The sequence below is a fragment of the Camellia sinensis genome, chromosome 5, assembly GCF_055761805.1.
Source record: "Camellia sinensis isolate YWXY chromosome 5, ASM5576180v1, whole genome shotgun sequence".
Classification (NCBI taxonomy): domain Eukaryota; kingdom Viridiplantae; phylum Streptophyta; class Magnoliopsida; order Ericales; family Theaceae; genus Camellia; species Camellia sinensis.
The window spans coordinates 41,593,736-41,610,150 of record NC_138965.1 but is presented as its reverse complement, the minus strand read 5'-3'; the positions used below and the strand labels follow the sequence as shown (position 1 = coordinate 41,610,150).

Genomic DNA, 16,415 nt, shown 5'->3' with positions numbered 1-16,415 from the left:
CAACCATAACCTTATAAAATTATAAATGATCTTAATTAACAAGTGTCCCTGAGGCAAAAAAAAAAATTAAAAAAATTAAAGAATACGAGATATTTTGTACTGAATACAATAAATAATTTTTTTAACACTTTTACATATTTTCAATATATATATATTATCTCAATCTCAATCTCAATCTCAATGTTAAACAATATTTTAAGGGTTAATATTTTCCAATTATAAATAAATTTGTGTGAAATACTCTTTATATCTCAATTTAATTCTTATAAGATAAATTCTTGTAGGAATTACAAAAAATAAAATAAAATTCAGGATTTGACTCTTGTAACAAAATAAATTATGAGGTCTTAATTTTATCAATTTAAATTATAATTTTTTGATTTGTTTTCAATATAAACTATTTGTCTATTTTTGTTAACTAAAATTGATGAAAAAATGAGTGTTTTAGTCATTAAACTCAATAAAAAAAGTATTTTAGATATTTTATGTATATTTACATTGAGTTTAATAATTAAAATACTTTTTTTTCGTTGATTTTACGTAACAAAAATAAGCAAATGGTTTAGATTAAAAATTAAAAATATTTAAATTGATAAAATTTAAAACTCAATATTTAATTTTTTAAAATGCTCAAACCTTGATTAATTTTTTTTTTTGTAATTGCCCATAAAAATAGAAAATAATTTTTTTTTTTTACAAATTAAAGAAAGTACATACATAAATCACTTGTATTTTTTATTATATAAATTTACAATTATTTTTTCTAACTTCTCATTTTTGATATTCCGCCATAAATGTTTTACTGTTACGTTTAATAAATTTTGAGTTATTTACATAGAGAACCTCTTAACTATTGAAAAATATCACTGTAATATACAAATAGACTTTCTAAACTATTGAGAAGCATTGTTTTGCCTCCTTAATCACAAAATCATACAAATGAACCCCTTAAGGAGTGCTTTGAGAAATTGGTAAAGAATTAATTTTTTGATTTTTTTAGTTTATTTTGTCTTTTTGTAGATAAAAAATGTGAGAAGTGATGTGACTCAAAATGAGTAAAAAGTTAAAAATTAACTTTTTACCCTATTCCCAAAAGACCCCTAAATTATTGAAATATATTTCACTTTGACACCCTTATATTAGCGGGTTCAATTGGTACATTTTTATAATTTAAAAGGTCTATTTGTATATTTTTATAATTTAGGGATCGAAATGATAGTTTTTAATAATTTAAGGAATCTATTTATATATTTTTAAAATTTAGAGGGTTAAAATAATATTATTTTAATAATATAAGGGTCTTTGTATAAATAACCATTAATTTTCTTTACAACTCCATGTGGCTCCCAGCCTTTCTCTCGTAGTTTCTCTCTCTACCTCATTAGCTCCGTTAGGCCACCTGCTTTTTGTTCCTCATTACACACAGCCATGAAAACGAAAATCCCTCCTTCGTCAATTCCAATGCCGCCTCCACTCCTTCAATAAAAACCCTCAATCACTGCATTTTCTTCAATCCCCAATGGCACCGCCATTGAAGCTCAACCAATCCTCCTCCTCCTCCTCCACCTCCTCTCACGACGCTCGCCTTCTCGTCCGCGAGACCCTCCGAATCAGCGCCAACCTCGCCTCCTCCTCCTCCGCCACCCTTGTGGCCGCCGAGAGCACTCGATTCAGGCCCGAGGCTGCCAACTTGGGCTTTGTCGATGAACAATTCGTTGATTCGAGCTTGAGATTGATTTGTTGCGAAGAGATCGATGGCCGTCGCTGGAACTACTTCGCGGAGAAGAATGGATCCTCCAACCAATTCAACAAGGGATCAATTCGTGCTGTGACCTTGCAGACTCCTCAGGCCCCTGTTGAGGTCATTTTCTTATGAATTATTATTCATTTTTATATATATATTTTTTTATTTTTTCTGCACAATACTTCAGTTTGTTGTTTTATTTGAATGTGATTGAACTTTTTCAATTTGCTACAAATACAGAACTCACACTAGTTAAATAAGCACTATAATATGTTAATATATGTTTAACATGATGTTATGCTGAGTCTGGATTTGCTAAAGTTGAACATTTCAACTTGACGGTGAAGTTGACCCATTATGGGATTAACTTGGATCAATTTCGGTGATCTAAACCGTTCATCTCATACAACTAATTGATAAAATTATTCATGCAAAAAATCAAATTGATCCATCGATTGTCACGCCATCAGATTGTTTTTTTATGGTAAGTTGACTCATTATGACACTAATTTGGACTCACTTCGGTGATCTAAATCATTTATCTTATATAACCAACTAAGAAAATCATCCGTGTAAAAAATCAAGTTGATCCAACATAGATTGTCACACACCATTATTTTTACCTGTGTCATACATTACTTATGCCTGATCAACCAAATTTTTTCTATGCATGTTTTTCTCAACTTGTTATATGAGATAAATGATTCATATCACTGAGATTGGTATAGATTGGTCCCACAATGCACCAACTTTAGTACATCCAAACTCTGTTAAGCTGCTGATAAAATATGAGATTATGCTTTTGCATCGCAGACTGATTGTATGTAAAACGAAGGACTATTTCTGTGCTCCTCATATTGAGCAAAAAATGAATGATATTGATTGTGCTAGCTCCTGAAGTAAATTGTGGTGGTTTTGAATTGAATATGTGGTGCAGGAATTGATTTCATTCATAAGATCTTATGTTGTGCCAGAAGGCTTTCCTGATAGTGTTATCCCATCATATGTGCCATACATGACATGGAGGGCTTTAAAGGTACTTCTATGGAGATATTAAACTTGGGTTGTTGTTTACAAGGGAATAAATAGCCCTCAGTTGAGAATTTTATTGCGGATTAACATGACAGTTTGATTCATATTGGTGGCCCTTTGTTGTCTTGCTACTGTTAAATGATTTAATAATGATTACTGTATTTATTATAGCACTTTTTTGGTGGAGCAATGGGTGTTTTCACAACACAAACGCTTTTGGGTTCAGTTGGAGTCTCCAAAAACAGAGCTACTCCAGGTGCTGTAGCCATCAATTGGATTCTCAAGGTATGCTGATGTTTATATAGTCAACATGAGCTACCTTCTTTATTTTGGATAACTGATTCATATTTAGAGATAATTCTTGTAGCTTTTGATACCTGAAATGGGATTTTGCATCTCTCCTTGGGTGTACTATTAGTTGCATTAGATAGTAACACTTGTTCTGTAAGACTATTATACTGTCTCTATACTTATATTGTTTTGATAGACTTGTTCGCTTTTATTATCTTTAACTGAGTTCTAATTGCTTGCATTCAGGAATGTGGAATCATCAGACTGTTAAGCCACTGTAACCACTGTTTTGTAGTTACCCACACAAATGCACATACTTTGGAAATATAGGTCTCATGATCCTTGCATGGACTTAAATGTATTTATTATTTTCTATTTGAAATATCAGGAACTCAAAATTGAGGTATTTTAGGCTAATTTTAAACTAAATACAGTTGAAAATGTTTTTTTCTGGGTATTGTCTCCCTTTGATAGGGGATGGCATTCTATTTAAAGTAAACTATGGGGAGTAAGGTTTAGAGCTTTGTACCCAACACAAATGCATGGAGTGTTTAGAGGAAAAGCGAAACTGGAACTAACTTTAAATAATAAAATACTGACGTAGCTGTTATATTGCTTTCCCTGTTTAATCCATTAAAAGCAAAGAAAGACAAACCCAACCAAATGATTGGTAGTTGAGTCTTTTTCTGTTTAGAGAGTTCCATGAGAACTCAGGCATTTGTTTGTTTTCTTTCAAATCTTTACTAGATATTACATGGTCCATATTACAAAGCAACTTTTATTTGGACAAAAGTCTGAATATGCTTTCTAAGCATGATTGCAGTAAAAGCAAGGTGGCTGTAATTACAATTAGTGTATGTTTGATCTATCATCTCTATTAGCAAATTGTGAATTCTAAAAACATGTCTTAGATCCATTTGGGTTTAAATTGTCAATTGTGCTGGTAATTTAATTGAAAGTTTGTAGTGCCTTGTCATATTTTACTTAATTTTGCATTATAATTCTAACTTTGCAGTTTGAATCTGGTGAATAAGAGGTATTACATCTGATTTTATTAAGTGCATCATATGCTTTATGTAGGATGGTGCTGGTCGGGTAGGAAAAATGCTTTTTGCTCGGCAAGGGAAGAAATTTGATTATGATCTAAAACAGGTGAAATTGCTCTCAAATACAGTTATTTTTGCAGTTAATTTTCAGTGGATGTAATTCTTATTTCTAACAAGACTTTTCTGTGGAAAATTATGATGTCTTTCAGCTTCGCTTTTCTGGTGATCTTCTAATGGAACTAGGTGCTGGGATAGAATTGGCAACTGCAGCTGTGCCACACCTTTTTCTGCCTTTAGCTTGTGTTGCCAATGTAGCCAAGGTTTAACTTCTCTCTCTCTCTCTCTCATCCCATTTTATAAATGTGGTCAATGTGTTGAATTAGCTTTATAGCTTTACATTTATATTTCATTACTTGTAGAATGTGGGTGCTGTCACATCAACATCTACTCGCACTCCAATCTACAAAGCCTTTGCTAAAGGAGAAAACATTGGGGATGTTACTGCAAAGGGAGAATGTGTGGGCAATATTGCTGATCTGGTATGATTTTCCAACTTCTTTTGCAATTTCCAGAAGCTTGTGTTTGCTGTGAGGACGTTGGGAATGAATTTTGGTCACTGCTCAATATCATGAAAATGTTATGAATAGTGGTTAGGATGTTGGTATCCTCTGTTTGGGACCCCCACGTGTTATTTTGTTTGAGATCGCGGAAAAATGGCAAAATAGGAATGTCCTAGTTACATAAGGATATATATGTTGTATTCCTATCTCTTTTATGTGGTTTCCTTTACTTGACACATATCCTCCAATCCTTTTAAATTCTTGGTGTATAGAAATGTAAATAGTGGATTTGATCTGTGTTTCCTGTTTTCAGGATAGAATTAATAGCATGCAAAACGGGAAAATTTTGTGGCTCGTTGACTTGATGTCTTTCAATTGACATATTGACCTTGTGACATTTGTGTTGAGTGTAGATACCATGAGCTGGATGTTTAAGCCTTTTGAATTGAGTCTTTTAATTTATCTATACCCGAAACCCCAAAATTCTTTTCAAGAGATTGAAATAAATGCATGAGCTATTGTAACCATGCTGCATCCATTGAATTTTATATGAATTTCAATTCCAAAGAAAACATAATCAAGTGCTTGCAAATACAATTGATAATGTGAGGGGCCACTAACTAAGGTTTATAGGATAAATGACATATATTAATACACATTTGACAGTTATTTGGACATTTATCACACAGGTCACTCTTTATTAGATAGAAGAACTCACCAAGGAGTCTTGGTTATCAAAAATAAATAAAATTAAAATAATTAAAAGAAAGAAAAGAAATACACAATTAAGAGTAATTTTGTCATTCTTTTGTTATTTTGGAGATCATTAAAAAAATTCTTATGTTCCATTTGTATAAAACTTGCAAATGACTAAACAAACAAAAATAAATAGTATTTTTTGCTAAGTTGAGTTTCTATTTACTCTTCACTCTGTTACTACCAAATTCAAAGTGCTTGATCTCTGAGGCAAGCATAAAGGGTACTATCCAAAGAAGTGATCTCTGCAATTAGTCCAATATGAGCCCCTGCAAAGAAGGGGGGTTGTGGGGTTGGGGTAACGTGTGTTGATACCTTATTTTTAAATCTAGGTACGACAATGTGCCTTGTTCGACATCTTCAAATCTTATCTCCTCCTGTCAAAAGATTATTGTCCAAATATGCTGCCTTTCTTATAAAAGAATCACCAAGGGTGCACAAGCCACACACACACACAAATGTTATATCACTGTTTTTTTATTTTTTTTATTTTTTTTTATTTTTTTGAAGAAGTAATACACTAGTGGAGTCAAGTGAGTTTCTACTTTTGAACTTCTACATATTGTGAGAGTAATGACACATTGATGGGCATCACACCTTTTCATGGCAATATGTTATTTCATGTTAAATAAAAGGTAAAACTGAACTACTGCAGCATTATGTTGTAACATTTCTACTTTGGCACTTGATGGTTCTTGGATCAGTGAGCTGAGAATTGTGTATGAATATTATTGTCTCTTGCAGTGTGCATGATGCACATACTTAAGCATTGAACATCTTTACTCAGAGCTAATGTTGCTGAACCCTTGTTTTTTGAAGCTTGGAACTGGGTTGAGCATCATGATGACAAAAAGAAATCCCTCCCTAGTCACAACATTTGCCTTCCTTTCATGTGGATACCTTTGTAGCTCCTACCAAGAGGTTGTCTGTTGTATATTAGTAATAATTTTTTTCCCTTTATATACTTTTGTGCCATATGGAACAAAGTGTGTCATTTTTACCTACCAAGTGTTCAATTTTTTTGTTTTTGTTTTTGCGTAGGTTAAATCTGTTGTGTTGCGTACGCTGAATCGAGCCAGGTTAAATGTGGCTATAGATTCCTTCCTTAAGACAGGTTAGGACAAGTGCCCCACTCACCTGTGCTGATGGGATTCTGTTGTTTGATCCTCTCACTTAATCATCAAGTCCCATATGCACATAAAATGAAGGCCCTTTTCTGATATCCTGTGGCTTAATTGTGTTGTGTATTTATTTTGCAGGGAGAGTTCCAACACTGGAGGAGGGAAATAGGATGGAAAAAATATTCAGTTTTCCCTGGTCAAAAGAGAGGCCTGTTGTTCTTGGTATGCAGCATGTATATAACAACACCTGATGCACCTCTAAATTCACTGATTCCCAAGTTAAAACTGAAGTTTGTTATGATTATTTGGCAGGACCGAGATTTAAGGATGCATTCCAAGACCCAAATTCATATCTTGCCATAGAGCCTATCTTTGAGGTATATGCCTTTTTAAGGGAGATGATTCACAAGCAGGGAATTCCCTCTCATATCCTCTTCTATTACCCTGAATACCTTCTGTCTTCTCACATATGATTTCAACTTCTTTTCTGTATTTCTTTTTCTCTTTTTTTTTTTACAGAAAGAGAGATATATAGTAACATATAATCCTTCAAAGGGAAATATATATGCATTGCTCAAGGATCAAGCAAAATCTGATGACATTTTGAAAGCTGCTTTCCATGTGAGATTCTGGTTTCTTTGTGTTATTCTGCCCGGAATTTGGTATAATTGTGTTTAAGATGAATTTACCTTGTATTACAGGCTCATGTTCTCCTGCATATCATTCGCTCATCAAATCAGGGCCAGCCTTGTCCCAGAAAGCATCGAGAAAATGATCATACGGTGTTTATGCCTTCTATTGCTGATCTTGAAGCTCATATTGCTGAATCTTATAAGATCGTCTCAGCTTTATATGGGCCTTTTAAGGGCAAAGCTACAGAACAGGTAGGATGGATCAACATGGTTTTCCTTCATATTTAAACAATATTGAATAAGTTACATAAAACATGTACGTTTGCCTTGCCATCTTATCTTGAGTGCTACCCTCTATTTTTGCTTAATTCCTTATGATTGACTATGAATTATAAAAAAACAAATTGAGAAATACTTGGCGTCTTTTTGGGCCTCGGTGAGTCCTGTGTTCCGAGGGATTTCTCTTTTTCTGATTGCTTCAGATTGGGTGTCAATTTGTTTTGTATAGTTGTTGCTTGTTGTCTTTTTGTCTTTTGGTTTGGTTTTCTTTTTGGTTGTCTTATTCTTTCTTCTTTCTTGTTGAGGATGCCTTATCCTCTCTTCTTTTTGGCCATGAGCCTTAATAAAATATATCTTTTCTGTTGCTGATCAAAAAAAAAAAAAGGAAAAAAAAGAAAAAGAGAGAAATCATGAAGATAAGATGCATAATTGTTCATTTTGAGATGTTTATCTGTGCTACTGCCATATACTAGTAATCTATTTTTGATCAAGTTTGCATAATCTGAAATATGGGACACAGAACTTTCATAGCGCTAAATTGGTGATGAAAATTATTATTGTTTCTTTGACATTATGTTAATCCCATACTAATATAAAAAATGACGAAGTGAACTTTTAAGACATCAAACTGCTGGGGCAAATTGTTAAACACAACTTAGTGAGAGTTAAGAGACCAATGTTGCACGCAAGCAAGTTCTGTTGTGGCCTTGACATGGTTATTTATAATTTTTTAATAGTTATTGTTTGCTTGGCAGTTTAGAATTACTTTGATATCCTGCTTTTAGGAGCAAAAATAAAAGCATTTTATGTCCTTAGACCATTTTGAAATTCTAAAGCATAGTTCACTGTTTTAAGATCTAGGATTTACCACCGAATAATAAGAAAAACAGACTTGTATTTAAACTACTTGAATTCTACTTCAGCAATCTGTGTATGCTAGATAAGCCAACCTCCAGATGGCACATTACGAATTATTTAGATTAGTACGTCATCTGAACCAATTCTTCAGACCAGTTCATACTTCCTGGAATTAGTAACATCCATTTCAAAGGTTGCCATCAAATTATATCCTATTTCCTTAAACCTTATTGTGACTGGAGAAAAAAATTTCTTTAGAAGAAGATCCTTCTTGTTAAGGTTGTTGGAGAACTTAATATGCTTTGTTCCCTTTTCCTAACAACTTAAAGCTTTTGGGATTAGTGGTGATCTAACATGGACTCAGAGGTCAGGTTGGGTGAAGTCTTGGATTCAAGTCTCTTTCTCTGCATTTGTTATCCGTGTTTGCATTCTGTTTCTTGTTTGGATGATTGTATCTCCATGTGCAATACGGAGTTGCATGTGAAGGAGAGTGTTGGAGTTGTTGGATCCCTTTCTTAACGGTGTGTATTTCCATATATGGTAATTTTGTGGTAGGTCAGTACTCTGTTTTGTATTTTTTTCACTTTCTCTTTTGCTCTATTAAACAGTCTTTGAAGTGATGACTAATAGTAATGTTTGGTTTTGAGTTTTCAATCCGTATTTTTTTTACTTTTAGTTAATTTTTTTTTAATAAATATTTTGGTCAATTTTTATTTTTTAATTTTTTAGATGCATCTGATGTAGATGTACTTAAAAAGTAAAATATTTGTGAAGAAATCTTTAAAAAAATTCAATAAATACAACAAAATACTAAAATATATTAAAATTTTGTATTTTTTAGTATTTATTGAATTTTTTAAAGTTTTTTCATAAATTTTATACTTTTTAAGTGTATTTAGATTCAGTAGATCTAAAAAGTGAAAAACATTGATTAAAATATCTAAAAAGTTGACTAAAAATAAAAAAATACGGATTGAAAACTCAAAAACTGTTTTTGGAAACTCTAAACCAAATAGAGTAATGACCAAATTTTATTACCATATTTTGTTTATAACATGATGTGTTATCATTGCATTGACAGACATGAGTAGCAGGACTCATTAACTAATATAGTGGTGACACATGAAATGCTAAAAACTTTTGATTATTATGACATGGTTTCAGTTGCTTTATGGCTTACATGAGCCACATAAGATTATACTGATGATTGCCTGAGTTGCGTCCACACTTCCTGAAGGACTTTTCAATTTATTCTGCTTGGCATTGGAGTTGGGAACTTCGTAGTATGTTTTGTGCATTTGGTATATGGCAAATGGACAATTCCTTCGTAAATTTTTTTAATCGAACATGGCTTACTATTTGCACTTAAATATTGGGTTACCATTGCTTGATTAATTGTATAATTGTATTTTGGAAACTTGGAATGACAATATGCATTTGCAAGCTATTTGTAATGTGAAAGTTTATTTTTTGCAGGGTTGGGTGATGTCAGAATCGCTACTTAATCCTGGACGAGCTCGGCTCTGTGACAGAGTTAATTAAGGCAATTTGTTCACACTTAAATCTGTATATGGAAACTTGTGTTGGGGCAGCAAGCTAGTGCTCAGGTTGCTGCTGATACTTTTTGACACTTTTGTGGACAAAGACCATGAAGGCATGTATATCTTGCACGGGGGCCTTTCCGGGATAATGGGAACTGTGATTTTCAGAAAATTCTCCATGTTAGGGGCACAAATACGCAAAATATGCTTTCTGTGCTCGATCTGATGTAGCAGACCTTGCTGCACGGTGAAGACAACAGCATGGTACATGTGGGACATCAGTCTAATAGGTAAATATGCAGTTACCATAGAGTTGTAGAGTGTAATGGTACCCAAAAACAAAGAGTACATTTAGGTTTTCTGTTCATGGTTTTGTTTTGTTTTGTTTTCGGTTTGTTGTTCTCTTTAGAAAGCCTGCGTATATAATATCCAGGGGACATTGAAATAATTTTGTGGTAATAGATGTCTCTACTTGTGTTAAATTTGTTTATCATTTATTTTGGGTAATTATCTATGTAGCCTCGTATTTGAGCTGGAGCTTTTTGCAAGTGTTTTTGGATTTGTGAAGCCAATTCGGAGTTTTTACACACTTTTGTAGAGATTTTAGTTGATATGCAGTTACCATGGTTTTTTTTCCCAAACAAATCCAAAATCCAAATACAAGCTTAAGTGGATTATTTTATTGGTATCAAAATTAAAAATGGTTTCCACTAAGGTTTTAAATTTTTTTGAATACTAGAAACGAAAATACGTGTTGATAACCGTTTTTATTATAAAAAATTGGCAGTAGTCTTCAATTTTTTTGGGAAAAAGTGCGAAAATGTGTTCATTTGTTTTTTGAGCAAGTATTCTTCATTCACTCCTGTTTCCTCCGGGCCAACTCTTTGACCACCCCTAATCAGCCGCCTCACAAAAATTACTTTATTTTTATTTAAAAAAAATATGTACTACACATTGGCCCTGTTTGGCAGAGCTGTAGGAAAGTGTTTATAACTTATGCCTAAACAGCTTATAGCTTATAACTATGAACATAAATTGATTTCTGACTTATAAATTAAGCATCTCCTGCCCCACTTAAAGAATAAGCTGATTTCTGACTTCCAAAAAGCTATAAGTTATAAGCTATAAGCTAAATCAAACACATCAAAATAGCTTAAATTAAGCTGAAAGCTGAAATAAGCAGCTTTTAAGCTGCACCAAACAGGCACATTATTTGTTTTTGCACCATGTCAGATTTCAAATGAATTATTAAATATTTGGGTGAACTACACCAACGAGCTCTACAGTTTAGAATTTGTGTCACTTTGATCTATGACTTTTCAATTGTGACATATTTGACCCTGTATTTGAATCTTGCTTTAAATAAAGACAATTGAAGATACTATTGGATTTTTTAAGGCCAAATTCGTCAATTTGATAAAATATATATTAATTTGACAAAAATAAATGTCAAAAATTATTTTTGAATTTTTAAAAATTATTTCTACCTACTAAAGATAAAATTATATAAAATTGATAAATATTTTAGACATTTATTTTTTTTTACCAAATTAATTTTTATTATGTATTTGGATGATGATCATGTAAAATTAATTTTTAAAAATTAATCATGTAATTTTTATTATTTTTTATTAATTTTATATAATTTTATCTTTGGTGGGTAGAAATAATTTTTAAAAATTTTAAAATATTTTTTCGACATTTATTTTTGTGAAATTAGTTTATATTTTATCAAATTGATAATTTTACCCTTGAAATTAAGCAATGTTATGTTCAATTGTCTTTATTTGAAACAACATTCAAAATTTAAGATCAAATATGTCACAATTGAAAAGTCAGAGACTAAAGTGACACGAGTTCCAAACTATAGGAACTATTAGGCTCCGTTTGACAAGGAGGTTTGGGGCTATTTTAGCCACAAAAGACAAAATAGGCTATTTTTGTTACAACAAACAAAACATCACATCTAATCCTTAATCATTATACTCTTCGCTCACAAAAAAAGTTGAAAAAGCCAAAAAATCTTTCCCAAACTAAGCTTTTTAACTCAAGTTAAAATAACCAAAAAAGCCAAAAAGTCAACTCATTTCCCAAACAGAGGCTTAGTGTAATTTGTCCTAAATATTTTATCAAATGTTTATATGGGTGTGAGATTCACTTTACATAGGATGTACAGGAGTTACACACACCTAAGTATAATTCGTCTGGAGTTTTCAATATTTTTGTTTATTTATTTGTTTTTTAGTGTTTTTGCAAAAATTGGTGTAAACACGGAATTGTAAAACTTTTTTTTGTTAACGTTACCAAATCAACTGTAGCAAGCTGTTTTGAGCACATATTGCCCTTGTTTGACATAAGTTAAATGGGTTTTTTTCGCTAAAATAGTTACAAAGAGATAAAATAATTTTTTTAATTTAATAAGATAATATGTCACATTCAAATCATAATAATTTTATTTTTTCTTTCATAAAAATTAAAAAAATCAAAAAATTTATGTCAAACGAGACTTTTTAGATTCAGATTAAAATAATCAAAAAATTAAAAAGTCAAAAAACTAACCCATATGCCAAAGGAAGGCACAAAAGATTGAAGCATTTGCTTGTTTTGATAGGTTGTGAATCTGGTTGTGAATGGTGCAAGGGCAGCCCTAGCGCACATGCTATGGCCATTAGCATGATTACATAGATCACTGTATGACTTCTAATTGCATTTTACGAGTTTAACAAAAATGAATGATTTAAATAATTTTAATAGATCCAGAGTGAGCCTCTCACTGAAAGGCACAATATGGTAGGCATCTCGTATTCAAAATTTGATACTCAAATTTAGTTATTTAATGAGACTAATGATTGACCAAGTGAATAAAATGTTCTTTTATAAGAGCATTTCTAATGGTATAATTAAAAATATGTTAAAAAGTGACTTATACGATAAAAAGTGATAAAAGTGAGATTCATTTATTTGTGCCTAGTGTTTATTAGTTTAAACATTGATGATATTTGTTAATTTAGAGATTGATGATGTGCTCCAATAATATAATTAGATGTGTGTTAAATTATGTATTATATAAGGGCATTTCGAACAGTGCATTAATTTTTTTTAATCAAATTTGAGTAAAAATTTGAGGGAAAGTTCTTTTTGATATCAAGTGTTCTAATGGAGGGTTTTGCGGCTTCGTCAAGCCACCGGTCAACCGAGTGGTCGACTGGGCAGATGTCCGGTCAGTTGACAGACCAGTGCAAAATTTTCACATTTTTTCTTCTTGAGGTGGTCATTCGAAGAGTCGACCGGGAGGATGACTTGGTAGTTGACCGGCCAATATAATTTTTTTACAAACTTTTGCCTTGAGGTGGTCATCCGGGAGACATCTGGTGGTAAAAATTCAATGGCAATAAACAGTGATTTGATGAATGATACATTGATTCTCAGTTTGATAAAAAAAAGAGAAATCTTGAATTTGATACCGATTTGATGAAACTGTTAGAGTTGAAAAAAGAATAATTTTTTATCAAATTTAAATTTGATGATAAATTTAATACAAGATTGAAGATGATCTAAGATATATAAATAGATCTTATATTAAAAAAAATAAAATGAAAAAGAAGAAAAAAGTGCAATCTATATCTTGTCCCATCTTTCTCCTCACAGTCCATCTCTCCACTTTCCCACCCCCTCTAACTGTAGCGAGCCTGTTAACAAATTCACTAACTAACAACACACAACATATCCATTGGAGAAAAATACGAAAGTGTAAGTTTGCTAATTGTTATTGTCCGACATTATCAGTGGGTTTAACAAATTCATTGGAGATATTTTAAGGGGATAATTAGTAGTGTTAGACTTCTTTCATATTAACATATCAACCTGGCAAAATTTGAGGAGCTTATAGAGTTTAATATGAGTCTTGTTTGAATGATTTAAACCTTTTATTTTGTAAAATTCATAATGTATATTATCTATGAAAAAATTTAGAGTGATCTAATTGTCATAACATTTTCATTTTATCGCATTTGTTTTTTAAAAAATAGATGGTCTACTTCAATTATATATTTGTCGTCTATTTTTTCGAAAACTAATGCGATAAAATGAACAATGTTATGATTATTGAACCGTTCTAAATTTTTTTCATGGACAATATACAATGAGAGCTTTACAAAATGAACCGTTCGGATTATCGAAACGAGACTCGTGTTGAGCGGCTTCTCAAGTTCTATTATGTTAAGATTTTAACATAAGAGAGAGCCTAATCGTAACATGTTTATTTCAATAAAATTTTGGATAAATTACACTTTACTCTCTTTATGTTTGGATACTTTTTCATTTTGGTCTTTAAAATATTTTTTTTTCTTTTACTTTGACTCTTCATGTTTTAAGTTCTTTTTTCCTTTACTCCTAAAACTAACTTTCATTCAAAATTAAACAGAAAATGTCAAATAACTGTTGCATAACATAAAAAATATATTATTATATTAATATTTAAGTTTATGTTAGAGATGTGATTGATACATAATAAAACATTTTTATGGCATGTAACTAATAATGTGTTATTTTTGTCTAATTTTTAATAAAAATTAATTTTAAAAGTAAAATAAAAAAAATTGAAACATGAAAGAACAAAAAAAAAAAAAAAACCTTTAAAGGTTAAAATCCGATGAAATTATTAGGGCTCTAGGCATAGGTAAGCAAGGCCGCCACCACCTTGGGTCTCCAAATTTATGCACAAATTTAGGGCCCTAAAAAATATGGTTCTTATAGTATTAAGTTCAGTTTTTATTTTTTATTTTTATTTTTAACTATTAAGTTTAGTAATACTTAGAACACTAAGTTTTCATTTGACATGTCCGACTTTTTGGCTATTTTAATTACAAAAATACAAAATAAATTTTTTAATCTAATGAGATAAAACATTACATCTAACTCATAATCATTTTATTTTTTCTCTCACAAAAGTTAAAAATTCCAAAAAGTCCATTCCAAATGATACTTTTTAGCCCAAGCTAAAATGGTCAAAAAGTCAAAAAATCAAAAAGTCAACCCACATCCCAAATGAATCCTAAGAAATATACAAACAAATCTAATTTATCTATGTAGTTTCCATTTAATCATATAAAAATAAAATTTTAATTAGTTTATAATTTATTTGATTATCTTACATTAAGAAAAGAAAGAAAAAATGAATTGCTTCACTTATATAAAGTGAATCTTATACTCTCATTTAATATTATAGTGTTGTGCGTATTTCAATTTGATATAATTTAAAATTTAAAATTTTAATTAATTAATTTTTGTGTAAGTTAGTTGGTCTTTTGACCTAGCCAATTAGGCTGAATCATTTTTGATTTGATTGATTTGTTGGTTTAACTACGATTTTAGCGGTTTTATTAAAATATATTGGTTAGATTTGTTTGATTTGAAACAAATTAAAAATTGATCTGATTAAAGATTGAACGACTAAGATTGTTTGATTAGAAATAAACTTCTTCTCCAAACTTTTATTTTATAATCACACATTGGGAAAAGAAGGAAAAAGTAAATTGTTTCACTTATATAAAATGAATCTTATGCTCTCATTTAATATTATAGTGTTGTGCATGCTTCAATTCAAGATAGTTTAAATTAATTAATTTTTGTATAAGTTGGTTGATCTTTTGATCTAATCGATTAGGCAAAACTGTTTTTGGTTTGACTGATTCGCCGGTTTAACCGCGATTTCTTATACTGATTTTTTTAATTTTAAACAATTAAAAAAAATCTCTATTGGCTAATTTCCATTTAACCATATCAAAATAAAACTCTAATTAGTCTATGATTTATTTTATAATCCCATATCGGGAGAATAATGAAAAAATGAGTTGTTTCATTAATATAAAGTGAATCTTATACTCTCATCTAATATTATAGTGTTATATATTGTTTAGTTTTAGATAGTTTAAATTTTAAAATAAAAACTTTAATTACTTTATGATTTATTTTATAATCCCACATTGAGAAAATAAGAAAAAAGTGAGTTGTTTTACTCATATAAAGTGAATTTTTTATTCTCATTTAATATTGTAGTGTTGTGCGTATTTTAATTCAAGACAGTTTAAATTTTAAAATAAAATTTGAAAGTTTTAATTAATTAATTTTTGTGTAAGTTGGTTATTCTTTTGACCTAGCTAATTAGGTTGAATCATTTTTTGGTTTGACTGATTCGTTGGTTTAATAGCGATTTTAGCGATTTTATCAAAATATATTGGTTAGATTTATTTGATTCGAAATAAATTAAAAATTGATCTAATTAAAGATTGAAGGACTAAGATTGCTTGATTAAAAATAACCTTCTCGCCAAAACAATTGTTAACTTTTATTTTGTAATCCCACATTGGGAAAAAAAAGGAAAAAGTGAGTTGTGAACCTTATGAATTGAAGTATTGTGCATACTTCAATTCAAGATAGTTAAATCTTAAAATTAAAATAACATTTTGTAGACATCTTATTTTTTACCGTTCTTAAGACTTGGACGCCTCAAGTTGAACACTCGATGAAAAATTACGTTGTACAATCATTCAAATT

The 16,415-nt window shown here is 30.7% G+C and overlaps 1 protein-coding gene across 1 annotated transcript; it reads left to right on the top strand.

Annotated features, from left to right (window-relative positions):
• The first annotated feature begins 1,336 nt into the window (after nt 1-1,336).
• Nucleotides 1,337-10,342, top strand: LOC114257961 (protein root UVB sensitive 6). Its single transcript, XM_028197792.2, has 13 exons — nt 1,337-1,861; nt 2,682-2,780; nt 2,948-3,061; nt 4,148-4,219; nt 4,323-4,433; nt 4,533-4,652; nt 6,249-6,350; nt 6,471-6,543; nt 6,689-6,772; nt 6,863-6,927; nt 7,070-7,171; nt 7,252-7,434; nt 9,796-10,342. Exons 1-13 carry the CDS (start codon nt 1,520-1,522, stop codon nt 9,859-9,861), a joined length of 1,533 nt encoding a protein of 510 aa, XP_028053593.2. The 5' UTR covers nt 1,337-1,519; the 3' UTR covers nt 9,862-10,342.
• The last annotated feature ends 6,073 nt before the right edge of the window (nt 10,343-16,415 follow it).